At 36.7% G+C, this 15,191-nt stretch overlaps 1 protein-coding gene across 1 annotated transcript in view; it reads left to right on the top strand.

Moving 5' to 3' along the window:
• Window positions 1–1,245: 1,245 nt before the first annotated feature.
• The window catches only part of RecQ4 (RecQ4 helicase), a 398,588-nt gene continuing 384,642 nt past the window's right edge, over window positions 1,246–15,191 (top strand). The window contains exon 1 of the mRNA XM_090378321.1: window positions 1,246–1,356. Coding sequence (XP_090234447.1) covers window positions 1,273–1,356 — 84 coding nt within the window. The 5' untranslated portion in view covers window positions 1,246–1,272. The remainder of the gene's footprint in view (window positions 1,357–15,191) is intronic.

The raw sequence follows: 15,191 nt of genomic DNA, 5'->3' as shown, positions 1-15,191 counted from the left end.
ACAACTGTTTATGACAATTTTATAATCCTAAAAATCATGGAAAGTTAAAAAAATTTTTTTAACTTTCCACAATTTTAGGATTATTATGGGGAAGAAATGTATATGGGTAGCAGTAACCCCAGAATAACACACCAACTGTGTGGTACTATACTCAGGGTAGTGGAGAATGAAAAAGACTTGGGGGTAATTGTGCAGTCAAATATGAAGTTTTGTAAGCACTGCAGACAGTCACCAAGAATAGCTCATGGTGTCTTGTCAATGAGGCGCCTCCGTAGCCATGTGGGAAGGAGCAGCAGTGCGTAGCACACGCTTCTTGATTAGACTGGGGTTCGAGCCCGTCACCACCAAATATGGAGGATGCGGAAAGGTCAGGGAATGACCACCGCATATCCCGGAGCAATATGGCCTTAGTTGCTAATGCTCCTAAAAACCAAACAACAACTACAACTTGTCAATGATATACAAGGCTTTATCTAGCGGGGATAAGGAGGTGGTTATCTCTGTGTAAGGTGATGGTCAGGCCACACCTTGAGTGTTGCATACCGGTCTGGAGGCCTCATTTTAAGAAGGATGTAGAGTTCCTAGAATGAGTACAGAGAAGGGTAACAACGCTGGTGAGGGGAACGAAGGCGTGTTGTTACCAAGAAAGGCTTAAGTTCTGTAAATTGCAGTGTTTGGAGATTAGGTACCTGTGAGGTGATCTGTTTAAGGCCTTAAATGGTTTGAGCAAGCTCAATGCTTATGGGATTCTTTGTCTTGCTCAGATTCTTCCTCTTGCTGAGGGAGCATAAATACAAATTGAGGGACGACAGTTGTAGAATAGATGTGTAAATTTGCCTTTAGTCCGTGGGTGGTTGATTTCTGGAACAAATGTCCATCTGTTGTGGAAGTCGATAGCTTAAATAATTATTATTATTTTTTGGATGATGCCGTATAAGTGTGCTTTCTTGTATCATATGCTTTTACTAATGCTAATGTGGCCTGTTTTTCGGCAACAGTTATTTGAGTTCAATTGTAAGGCTGGTAGAAGCAGTGCTTATGTGACTTATATCACCAATTAAATTGAAAACTGCCTTATTCAGATTTAAATGATGAAGAACTGTACACTTTATAGACTTTGTTGTGTGAATAATATATATGTTTTTGCGCCCTTTCTTTATGTGAATATTCTCATATATATTTTATAATTATTAAAAAAATATATGCTTCATTTATTTTACTCATTAGGAATAAGTGTAGCTGTTTCGTGTGGTGGGGAAGATCTGCAGGAATATGGATTATGTGCTGAAGTTAAAGAAAACTCTTAAAGAATGGGAGTCAGCATTTATTATAGTGAATAATCGAATTCCTGAAAAAGTAAGTAATTAGTAAGATGAGCATTTAGTACAGTAGAGTTTTTACAATCTGAGGGAAAGGGATCAGAACCATTTGAATTATAGAACCAAAATAAAATGTATTTTGTAATTCGATTTAGTAAAATTAATAAAAAAAATTTAACTAATGAAAGAAATTAAAAACTTTTGCATAATCAATGAAAAAAAGCAGATAAAAATAAATGCAAAAATGTATGTGTATTTGTGTTAGCTTTATTATAATTTATGCAGGTAAAAAGTACTTAATGTATTTTAAAACTGATGCTTAAGCAATTTTTAATCAAAAGAGAGAAGCAAGTTGTGTATTTTTTGTTTTGATACTTATGCTAATGTATGATGATATTTAGGTGGTTGTTGTTATTTGGTTTTTAGGAGCATTAGCAACTAAGGCCATATTGCTCTGGCGATATGCGGTGGTCATTCCCTGACCTTTCCGCATCCTCCGTATTTTGTGGTCGCGGGCTCGAACCCCGGTCTAATCAAGAAGCGTGTGCTACACACTGCTGCTCCTGCCCACTTGGCTACAGAGGTGTCTGATATTTAGGTGACCTCTGATTAAGCAGAACTCTGATTCTTGAGAATGACTGTACAGCAGGCCCCCGTTATAACGTGGTTCGCTTTACGCTGATTCGCTATAACGCTGTTCTTATATTATAACCCGTATCTGACTATAACGCTGTCACAGATCACTATAATGCTCTTTTACAGATTACATTTTTGACATATTAACGAAATCGTTTCATTTGATGGAGTCGATAGCTTGAAAATGAATAGCAAAACAGCATTAAAACGTTTCCCACGCCGACTTGAGAAATTTTCCCACGCTCAGTAAAATTTTCTCGCACGCTAATTTAGTTTCAGTACAGTGACTTGTCACGTAGTTCCGCAATCAACATTTTAAAAAATGATCAAATATATTGCTTGTAATATTTGCGTTATATGCATTTATCCGAAGTCTAGTCATCACTCAGTAGAGTATTAGACATCGTGCGTAACGGAAAGTTTACTTGAACATTGTATCGTAATTAATTCAACCAACGCAGTTACATATTCGAAGAGCTAATAATGACTGATAGGAATGAAAAAGCAACAACGTCTGGGCGCAGTACGAAGACTATAAATGTCAGAAAAAGACTGAATTTGAAAAGTAAATTAGACGTTTTGAAGCGAATCGATTCCGGTCAACGACAAACGGATGTGTGCCATAATTTAGGACTTGCAACTTTAACTGTAAGAACAATTATAAAAAAATAAAGAATTAATTTTTGCAGCGGGAAAGATAGCTGTTCCACTGCAAGCAACTAGGACTAGGCCGGCTATTAGGATTGAAATGGAAAGACTAATTTTATTGAAGATAATATTCCAATGCAGAATTCAGTTAAGTTAAATATTAAAAAGAGAGTGAAAGAGATTAGCCAATATGATGATCTGAAGAAAACTCGCCTAAAAAAAAAAAAAAAAAAAGTGGAACCATTTAAAACTGGTAAGGGCTGGTTGAATAGATTTAAAATCCAGGGAGAAGCCGCAAGTGCAGATCAAGGAGCCGAAACTTTCAAAAAAGAACTTTTGTTAAAATTATTTAAGAGGGGTATTATGTGTTATACTTCTCAACAAGTTTTTAACATAGCTGAAGCAGGACTTTTGTGCAAACGAATGCCTAAAAGAAGTTTCATATTGAAAGAAGAAAAAAACATGCCAGGTTTCAAAGCGGTGAAGGATCGGTTGACTTTATTGTTGGTTTTAACGCTGCGGGGGTTTTAAAATTAATACCCCTTTTAGTTTATTTGGAAAAGGGCAAAGTTCAACTCAAAATGCACACATTTTTCATGATTAAATTCATCAATTAAATTAAATTCATTATTTTAATTGGAATTTTAAATTTACTTTTGATACGCAAGTAGTTACCACATAATTATACGTATGCAATGCAGAATATTTTATATGTGCAAATTTTTGAATATTAAATATTTTGACCAACATTTGTGCATCTTTTCATTACTGTTTATTATTCATTAGGAAATATCCTATGGCACTGACCGCAGCTCATAAATACATATGTTACCTTATGGGAAAGCGGCGCTCGCTTAGCGCTCTGTTTTTCGGGAACGAATGATCAGCGTTAAGCGGGGGTCACCTGTATATAATAAAGTAATAGAAAATCAGGTTAAATATGTGCAAATGTTATTAATCATTAAAACAGTTTAATTAGTAATTGTTAAAAAAAAATTTGCTGGAATTCACTATTTGTGTTAATCAGATGATGCAAGGAAACAAACTTCTGTATCAGCAAAACAGATCCTCTTGAAGTGAGTACCTATATGTGGTGAGGGGACCTCCCAATGACACTGCTGGTCTTCCAGATTAGCATCACTGGGATCCCATATCCACAACCTAGTTTCTGGGCTAACACCATAGGAATCCGTTGTGTTGGATGGCTCAGCCAGGATCAATCAGCTAGTGGGTTTGCTTGCAAGGGTCAACCATGTTGATGCCATTCCCCTATTCTCTTGGTCCGAGAGACAGGATTCTTGCTGGCAGAGGTGTGGGTATAGTGCAGAGGTGGGCATGCATGAGGTCAGTGAGAGCCGCATTCCGGTTTTTCATATATTATAAAGAGCCACACTATAGTTACATACTATTAAATACACAAATTCAAATTTAATTTAATTAATATGATTACATATTCTACACAAGTCTTAAGTGCTATGTAAAGTATACATATATAAGAAAATATAATTAAGAGAAAGAAAATACAAAATAATTCAAAATTATAATAATAAAAATGCATTAATAAAAAGTATAACATTTAATGATTACCTTTGGTCAAATCTTTGAAATTTGGCTGGCGTAAAATTTGTTAAAGCTGTTTGCAGAAATTCAGTGAGATGATGATTTGTCAACTGTGAACGATATTTTGACTTCACGAACTTCATTGTGGAGTACAAAAATTCACAGCAATATGTTGTTCCAAAAATTGAAATTAGACGGCAAGCAGCTTTCTTTAAACGTGGATATTTTGATTCTGGCACGAGTTTCCAAAATTCAATTATAGAAGTAGACTTGTGCTGTATTTGAAATGCCTGATCCTCTTTCATCTCTAATAACGCCAATTCTCCAGCCACTTTTTCAACAAGTATTATTTCAGAAATTGGAAATCCATCTTCAATAATATCACAAATAAATGGGTTTACAAAATATGCAAATGTAGATTTCAAACTTTTCAAATCTTCAAACCTATGTTTGAAATCTGCTTGCAATTCTTCCAGTTTTTCTTTGTATTCGTCTAACTTTTCTTCTTTGATATTAATTATATTTGCTTTTACCTTGGAAAATGATTAAATATTTTGTTCTTAAGATTGTACACAAAACGCCGAAGTTTAGCTTCAAAACTAAATACAGTTTGTGACAAATTAATAATAATTTTTTCCTTTCCTTGTAAACCATATTAAGTGTTTGCAAATGTTCTACAATGTCTGTAAGGAACATTATAGAACATTTTTTTAAGTCAGAAAGCCATGTTTCATTTTCTAATTCTGGGTATTTTTTTCTTTTTTCTTTTGTAAATGTTATGATAGGATTTAGGAGTTCCACAAAACGGCTCAAAACATTGTAAGTTGACAGCCACCTTACAACACACCATAGGGATAAATCACTGGGCAATTCATCTGTTTCATCATTCACTTGCAACTCTTCTAAAAAGTTCTTAAATTGACGATGTGTTTTGGCATTTGTTTTAATTAAATTCACAATCTGCAGAACAATCTTCCACACATTTTCGTATTCGTAGTACTTCGCTATGAGATGCTCGCGGTGAATTATGCAGTGAAGAGGTAAGAAACGTGGAATTTTAGGATTGTTGTTTAAAAGATCAGTGAAGATCTTGGTTTTTTCCTGTCATTGCAGGCGCTCCGTCAGTCATGACACTTACAAGTTTACCACGAGGCAATTCAAACCTGTTCATTACTTCATCAAGTGCATTTCTAACATCGATACTGCGAGTTGTTTTGATAAGAGCTACTAGGTCTAACATTTTCTTCCTTCACATTTACGTCTGCAGATACATAGCGAACAAAAACGGCCAATTGTGGAACATCCTGAATGTCTGTAGACTCGTCGAGAGCTAAACTAAATGCTGTACAATTTTTCAAATCGCACATCAAACTATTTTCAAAATTTTTACTAATTGCACCAATACAACGCTCAGTTGTATGGCGTGACATAGGAACCTGTGCGATCAATTCATGCAGTTTTGTATTATCTGGATCCAAAACTTTAACCACTTCCAAGTTTCTTTTAATAAATTCTCCTTCTCCATATGGACGTTTGGCACGAGAAATATTCCAAGCTATCAAAAAACTAGCTTCGTTTGCTCTGTCATCTTCGCGACTAAAAGAAGACAAGAGTCCTTGTTGCTTATGAAGACCAGATTGCAAGGACTTAAGTTTCTTTGTTTGCAATTTTGAATTGAGTGGATATTAAGTTGAAAAGTGGGGATGACTTACTTCATAATGTCGACGTAAATTGCTTACTTTGTAGTTTGCAATTGTAACTTTACAAATAAGACACAACTTTCCATTATTGTCAATAAAAGCAAAATTTTCTACCCATTCTTCTTGAAAGATTCTATTTTCTTGTTCGTATTTTCATTTTTTGATATTTTCTGAGGTCATGTTATCAAAAAATTTCAAAAATTCCAAATTCCAAAAAAAATTCCAAAAAATTTGGAATTAAAAGAAATTTAATTCCAATGTCTGAAATTGAAACAAAATAATTAAATTAATTTACGGCGCGGAAAAATTACACTCGTAATTTTTACGCACAAGTCCGCTGATGGCGCCAGCAGTGTTAAATGCACACGGATTTATTTATAATCAAAATAAAAATAGCAAAATATCTAGACATAAAAAAAAAATAAACACAACATAAAATCTGTATAACAAAATATTAGTTACTTAGTTAATTTAACAAGATTCAGTGAAAAAAGTTCTGAAATAATAAAAAAAAAACTGATTTAAATTTTCTATGGGAGCCGTACTTAACTCAATGAAGAGCTGCATGCAGCTCTGAGAGCCGCATTTGCCCACTGTTGGTATAGTGACTAGGTAGCCCTGGCATCTCACTCCTGAATGCATTTATTGCTTTCTGGAAGTGGGCCTCTCATTTGGACTCCATGGTGGGTGCTAAACAAAAGCAGTATGGATTGTGATACTTCAAATTTTCCTTTTGGGACCCCAACAAGGTCCCTACCAGAAAATTGTGTCGCTTACACTGAAAATGCTTCCTCAGTTAAAAGATCAAGAACTAAAGATACATCAGGTCCAACACCTCGTTACCTGATTGTACGTTGCATGAGTGAATGGAGCATAGGAAAAATGCCGCTCTTCTTCATCCTGAAGGGTTTGGAAGGGCTAGTGGGCTTATTCAAATCAGTTAATGTCTTAATTTTGGCCGACATTCTTGTTGAGATGAAAACTGATAGTTGCTCTGAATAACTTTTCCGAGAAACATCTATTGGAGAATACCAATTGAGTAACCCCCACAAGACACTGAACTTGGCCTGAGGCGTTATCTCGGAATGAGATCTGCTCGAAGTGTCCGAGAAAGAAATCTCTTCAGAACTAAAAAGCCAAGGAGTGAAAACACTAAAACGAATGCCTTGTACATAGGATGGAGAATCTAGTCCCAGCTAGAAACCTCATCCTTTTAGTATTGAGATTAAAGCTGGTTGTGTGAACTGCACAGTATGCCCATATGTCTCAAACCCATTAAGATGCTTCAAGTGCCAGAAATATGGACATTCACAAACGGCCTGCTGTGGTGCCCTTGCATATGCAAAATGTGGTGCACAGGACCATGAGATATCATGTAAAGCTCAAAAATCCACATACATTAACTACCAAGGTGAGCATCCTGCTTACAAGCATGCCAGAGGTGGCAGGAAGTAAAGGAAATACAACTAAAGGCAGAGCTGAACATCTCATATCGAGGCCAGAAAAGCAGTTAAACCAGTAAGTAGCGATAAGGCAACATATGCTGAAAAGGTTGCCAAGAAATGTTTAATTGGGACCCAAACGGAAATGACTGCACCGCCTAAAGAGTCATTCACACCCATCGCCCAATACTTAGAGCTCAGAAAAACCAGCAGAGAAATCTCAGTCAGCTGCCACTCTAATATCAGTACCTCCTAGTGCTCCAGCATTGCAAAACTAACAGTACCAAAAACTCAACCACCAACAGCAGTACAAGAAAAAAATGGATATTAAAATGAAGGAGGTACCTGATGACTAAGTTTTGGAACTGTTTGTGGTGGAGGAAATGGGCATAGTCCATACTTCCCCAAAAAAAGATAAATTCAAGACTGAGAAAAGTAAGCCCTCAGTACTTCAGAAGCTGACTGATGGATCCACCAAGTCCACATAATGGCCAAATTCCTACAGTAGAATTGCTGTGGATTCTGGCGAAATGCATAAGCCATTAAGGCACTCCTACAAAAGCATGAGCCAGCCTGATTTTGTGTATGGGAGACTTATCTAAAGATATTACTGTCATTCGCAAGGATATAATTGTGGATGGGCCGGCTCATGGAGAAGTTGCAATCCTCATAGGCAACCAGCCCCTTTCAGCCTATGCAACTTACAACCAGCATAGAGGATGTAGCAATTTGCCTTGCAGTGGGGTTTTTTATTAACTGTCTGTTCTAGTGTACAAGTTAGGGCAATTCCATCATTTCTGTACGTAGCCAACTACTTTAGTTATAAATTGGCATCCTTAAGTATATATTATATTGTGAATACCTTCACAACTGATCTGACTCCTTTAGACTTTTCTCCCTGGCGATTTGTGAAAACCAGGTTTACATTCCACCTATGCCAGGAATTGTCTTCAAACTTTAAAAATGCATTTGTGAAGCATTTGGTTGCATTGATAGGAACATGTCATGCTAAACATGGGAGCAATTGTATTATAGGTAGTACATCTGCAAAGTAACCAAAAGTGCCTACATTGAACACCTAATTAAAACTTGAAGATATCTGCTATCGCCTGGATGTGATTTAAATTTTGTATCATGTACCTTATTCATACAGTAACATATTAGATTTGAAAAGGTTTGTAGCTACCCTATACTCATGAGCTAAAACACTGACCACCTATCTAATAGCATGTTGGACTGCCTTTTGTCGTGTACCTACTTGCTCTCAGCATGTATGGCATTGACTCCACGACGCCATGGAAGGTGTCCCGAGTATCTTGGTTTGGATCAGTGAAAGGACATCCAGAATTGAGCAATGCACTGGCATGGACTGGCAAATGCCACATTCCACAGCATCCCACATATGTTCGATGGGATTGGTATCAGGGGAATTTGGTGGCTTGGGGGAGCAAATGAAATGCTTGGATTCTCAAACCATTCCTGCACAATGTGGGCTTTGTGACATGAGATGTTGTCTTGTTGAAAGAGTACTGTGCCATCTGGATACATGGTAACCATATAGGGCAAAAGTTAGTCCGAAACAATGCTGAGATAGGATCTGGTTGTGAGGGTGTGTTCAATGGGGATGAAGAGGCTAAGTGATGTCCATGAAAACCTCCCCCAAATCATGATACCACTGCTGCTGGCTGTAGTCTATACGTGCAGTCTGGTTATAGCTGGTTTGTGCCCTGGTTGTAGTCTGTCATTAAGACAGATATCTGTGAGACATCTCACAGCACATGCTGTCTAGCACAACAGATGTCTGCGAGACACTTGTTGTTCTGGACAGCATGTGCCAGCCACTGTTTACTTTTACTGTTAACTAGTGGTGGTCTCCCTGTACCCGCACATTGGGTTTTCTCATGCCCCACTTTGGACTATTCCTGCCACACCTTCACTACAGCAGCTCCCAAACAGCTGAAGATGCTAGCTGTTGCTGAGATGCTGGCCCTTGCCTTCCTAGTGCACAAATCATTCCTTGTTCAAACTCCATCAGGTTCCTTCCTTTTTCCATTGCATCATTATATATGCTGCACTGGTTGGTTGACTGATTTCTTAAGCTAATGCTTAAGACATCAGTCTGAGGTTATAATAGAGGGAAGTAGCCCTAAGCCAATGGAAAATCTAGGTTGATGATAGTGAAGTAATGCCAGAAGTTAATGCTAAAAGCATTGAGTTAAATGAAATCAGACTTCACTCAGTGGGGAATGGGGTAGAGTGTAACCTTGTATGCTTGAAGAAACAAATACCATAGGCATCGGTGGAAGGTTAAATAAAGAGACTTATTCCTCATCTAAAGGAAAGCAGGATATATCTAAATAGTTATATATAAAGGACGCTAATGCTAGAGAGAGGGAAGGGGAGGGTGCCCTATATAGTGCAAGAATGAAGGGAAAAAAAAATTTAATTTTGGCAAGAAAAAATAGCAGGAAGGATGAATACCTAAAATATATGTGGGGGGGGGTGATATATATAATGATATTAAAAGTAAAGCACTGAAATCAACCTAACATTAGATAAATGAACTGTCTAATAAGTTTGACTGGTTCCTGCCAAAGAGTTAAATGAAAAATACAGTAAATCCCCGCTATTCGCGGGGGTTACGTTCCTGAGAGATGTTGCGAATACCGAAAACGCGAATACTGAGTTATGGCTCCCATAGTAATAAAGGGGTTCCGTTCCAAAGTATGAAATATATAAGAAAAACTAGTCTAAAATTATGTCTATGTATGTATTATATGTACCTTCATAATATGACTATGTACATAGACAGTACATAGTGAAATGCAAGCATATGGCATCGAAATGAAAATAAGAAACAATTTAATATTAAATGTAATATTTATTAGAAATTTCAAACAAATCTTTCAAACCAGCATCTTTGCTAGCTAAAAAACTTATCCCGCCAGTGCTATCACCAGTTTCGCTAAAGTGTTGATAAAGGAGTTTTGCCTTTTCACGAATGATGAGTGAACTTAACGGAATTTTATTTTGAGTTCGATCTTCTGTCTGCAGATTTAAAGCTTTTTCCATTCTTTCTAATTTAACATCACAAGTTACAGAGCAAATTTTTGAAGCAATTAACGCGTTTTCATGGACACTACGGCAGATTTTTTCTTCCAATTTCTTGATTGATCATACCATTGACTCATTGATTTTATAATGTTTTGCCACTGAGGAGACACTTTCACCATTAGAAATTTTGTCTAATAACTCAATTTTATTCGCTAATGTCATCACCTTCTTTGATATTTTCACATTTCTCGTTATTCGTAGCCATATTTTTGTAGGGGTTAGAAAGAACTTGTCCACAATAAAGTCACTTTCTTCCACACTCGAAAAAGTCTGTTTTACACTGAAAAACGGTAGATTTATCATTTTTGTAAGCATATCAATTTATAAATTGATAAATTTATTCAATTTATAAGCATATAAATTAAAAGCAAACGACGAAATCTTCCATGACAAGCACATAACACATACCGAACAAGGATTAGCGAGAAACATCCATGCTCCCGATTTTGTCACCCCTCTCACCCCACCCACTGAGTGCTGTTTTGACCTGGAAAGATAATTTTAACCACGCCCATGTTTTTTTTATGGCGGAAAATATTCACGGCGCTTTAAAATTCACATTTTTTTAGGTTTCATTTTATATTAAATCGGCGATCGCGAATACGCAAAACCGCGAATACAGATACCGCGAATAGCGGGGGTTTACTGTACTTCTTTAAAAGTTCTTTTGAAATTCTGGTCCGCAGCAAGTAGAGATGTTTCTTTACAGAAGTCCCATGGATTGCTGTATTGGAATGCATAGAAGGTCGTACCAGACCTTCCAAACTGAACATCCTTAATATGCTTATCAAGTCTGGATTGCAGTTGTCTGTATGATTCTCTGATGTTAACCCACAACCACAAAGAGGAAAAACTAAAAATGTACCATTCCATGTCTCCTAACTTTAGCAGTACCCTTGTTGACGCCTGAGACATTAGGAATGCAAACGATACGTAGGTTATTCTGACTTATTGGGTTTGAAATGTTAAGTGACTTGGTCTGCAGGCTTCTTCATTATGTGGAGTGGGTGTGCATGGCTAGTTGAGTTATTGAAGGTAGTTTCTGTTGCACAACAGGATCTTGCCAATAAAAACCTATTTTGTTTTTCTAATCCACGATGTAGTAAGTGACCTAACACACACACACACACACACACACACACACACAGTGCTTTTTTTTGGGATGGTACGGCGTACCGGCACCTTTATTTGTCACATTTGGATGCAATGCACATCAAAATTTTTTTTTCACATGTTTACCCACTATTCAAATAAGCTTAAAACGATTTAACCAAATTTGCATTTTTTACTTTCTATTGTTAAGATATTTTCTATATAAAACTGTATAACCATTTTTATAATTCTAAATTACTCAGTCAGACCTCTGTTTAACGAAGTCCTTTTATAGTGAATTATTTTGAATTCCCCTTGGAAGTTACATTTAAAATAGTTTCCATTGAGCGAAGAAAATTTTCATATAGCGAACGGATTAGGAGAGAATTAACTCGGTATGCATTGTTCGCATTTCTGGCCTTTAGGAAATAAAGCATTCTACAACTTAGTGGTACCTGGTAAAACCTGTCAGACCACCTGTCCCACATATGGAGGAGTTGCGCTAGTCAACAGCGAGCAGATCAAGGTGCATTCCCAATGGGCTCTGGCCCACCTTTTACTGCGGTGGTGTCCAACCTTTTCCCTTACAGGGGCCATATTCAAAAAAATTCAAAGTTAGATTTCTTTAGTGTTACATTTTCCATATCGTGTTGCATGTAAAATTAAAAATATTCAAAAATTCAAATATTCAATGTAAAACAAAAGTAAAATTGAAAATATTCAATGTAAAATAAAAGTTAAATTGAAAATATTCAAAAATTTTATTAAGTACAATACACAATTACATTTACTGAACAAAACATTTAATGAGAATTTTTTTGATAATTAACAAAATTTAAAATACTGTTTTGGTTCACTTTCCTTGCAGGCCGTAGGTTGAACACCTTTGTGAATCAACTGTCAGTGCCCTGTTCGAGAATTAGAAAAGAGATTTTCTTTTACCCCGACAAATAATCACCTGTTGTTTCGCGGAAGTGCGTTATCCACATTTTTCCGTAAATTTTCCCTATCTTTGTTTTATGTGGTCACAGTATCTGAACATCTGAATGACACTGTCATTTTGAACAGTTTCAAAAAAAGAAAAGGAAAAAATTCAAATTTAAGAACTAGTGACAATACTGATGATGAAAGAAGGAAAACGAGGACAACAAAGGTATTAATCCTTCTAAACATGAATTGTTGGCATTTGGTGAAAATGAAATTAGAAAATTGTCAATTAGGTTACAGTTAAATGAAAGAGATGCAATTCGTGGATTTCGGGGACACCTAATTGATAAGAAGGTTTCGGGAGAATTGAAGCATTTGATGAACGCTTTGAGAACAATACCAATTTCATCAAGTGAATGTGAACGAGGATTTTCACAAATGAATCTAATCGCCAACCCAACCAGTGATTTGTTGATGACAAAAAAGGTTTCTTCACTACTGTTTCTTAAAATTGTAGGCCCACTGCTGACCTGCTTCGATCCAGCAAAATATGTCAATTCGTGGCTGCTTCGGAAACGTCATTCAGCAACGACACACAAAGAGGAAGAAAAGACATCAGCATAGGACAGGGGTTGGCAACCTGCGGCTCGCGAGCCGCATGCAGCTCTTTTAACATGTAACTGCGGCTCTAACTTTACAGCTCACATGAAGCACAATTTGAAATGGAGTTAAAGGACTTAAAAATCAAGGACATCACGTGGAGTGCAAGACTAAAATGCCTTAAAACTGAAATTGAGGATTTGGAGAGGCAAAAAGTTGCCCTTGCAATTCTACACAAATGGATAGCGATGGATGAGTTTAAAATGCAGACCAAATTGTGTTCGATACGTGGAGTAGCTTGCTGGACCCATATATAAATTTGAAAATATTTGCGTTTGGACTTCTCTCAGTTTTTGGTTTGATGTATTTCTGCGGGCAAATATTTTTGAACATGAACTATATTAAAAATAAATCAAGAAACCATCATCTGAACAATGCGAGCATGTTTAAAGCTCAGCATATTTAATTACGACATACTTGAATGATGTTGAGAGACTCGATCAAGAAGTTCATCAGCAAAAGTCATTAATTTGTATCTAATTGGATGTTTGTTACATTTTTTCAGTATTAATAAATAATATTTCAAAATAGATATATTTTTAATAAACACCTTCCCATTCTATTCCATTTCTTAAATTCTCGCCTCGCCCCCACCTCCCATCTTGAGCTGAGGTGTAGCTCTTCGGATTCTCTTTTTTTTTTTTTTTTTTAATTAGATCATAAATGGCTATTCACTCAAAAAAAGATTTCTGACCCCTGGCATAGGGTGTCAGATGAGAACTTAATAAAACTTTGGAATATTCTACAAAAACTTTATTATGAAATTATTTTTTACTTATTTTACTCACATGTTACTTATTTTTTTATATATTTGAATAATAAATTTATGCTTAATAAACTGTGTTAATATACTTAATTTGTTGTTCTTATTCTAAAAACATTGTTACTAAAGTAACACGGCCTCCGTAGCCGAGTGGGCAGGAGCGGGAGTGCAGTAGCACACGCTCTTTGAGTAGACCGGGGTTCAAGCCCCTGACTGCTGAATACGGTCGATCTGCCAACCCGCACTGGACCAGCGTGGCAGATTATGGTCCATTTCCTTCAACATGAATTGTTGAGGAGGCTTCCATCCTGCAGTAGGTTGATAATGGCTGCACTTCACTTTTTTTTTTAGAAAGCATAAAGAAAGCAAGCCTATAGAGCATCAGCCAAAAAAAAAAAAAAACACACACACACCCCCTTCTCATTTCACTTATCCACCCACTCCAAATGTTTGTCTACTTCAGCCTTGAATCTGTTTAAGCTATCAACTTCTACAACGACAGATGGAAGTTTGTTCCAGCAATCAATCACCCGCTGGCTAAAGGCAAACCTCCACACATCTGTCCTACAACTTTCTTTCCTCAATTTGAATCAATTTTCCTCAAATTGCCATCTCAGGAGATTATTCTGAGCAAGAGGAAGAATCCCATCAGCATTGAGTATGCTCAAACGATTCAAGGCTTTATACACCCCAGTCAGATCACCTTGCAGGTGCCTAGTCTCCAGACACTGTAATTTGCAAAACTTAAGCCTTTCTTCATAAGAGCAACCCTTTGTTCCATTCACTAATCTTGTTGCCCTTCTCTGTACCCGTTCTGACAGCTCTACATACTTCTTAAAATGAGGCCTCGAAGGTGTGGCCTGATTGCCTTATATAAGGGAATAATCACTCCTTATCCCTTCTAGAAAAATTTCTGTATATCATTGACAAGACACCATGGGCTGCTCTTGCAGACTGTCTGCACTGCTCAGAAAACTTCATATCTGCCTGCACAATTACCCCCAGGTCCCTTTCATTCTCTACCTCTGTCAGTGTAGTACCACACAGTTAATGTGTTACTCTGGGGTTACAGCTTCCCATATACAGTACTTTACATTTGCCAATGTTAAACTTCAGTTGCCACCTCTCAGCCTATCTACTCAACTTTTCTATATCTTCAAAAAGGTCTCTGAGGTTGGGAGAGTAATACATATCCAAATTTTAAAACAAATACACCAACCGTTTAACTATACTGGTTTAATGCTGAAAACTATAAAATGTACCAAACGATACTACACTGTCAAATAATATATGCAAAAAACTGATTTACAAAATAAAATATACGATAGAA

Source organism: Mastigoproctus giganteus, chromosome 7 (assembly GCF_048544385.1).
Source record: "Mastigoproctus giganteus isolate SK-2022 chromosome 7, ASM4854438v1, whole genome shotgun sequence".
In the NCBI taxonomy this organism is placed as follows: Eukaryota; Metazoa; Arthropoda; class Arachnida; order Uropygi; family Thelyphonidae; genus Mastigoproctus; species Mastigoproctus giganteus.
The sequence above is the reverse complement of the archived record's forward strand: the minus strand, read 5'-3'. Positions and strand labels throughout refer to the sequence as shown.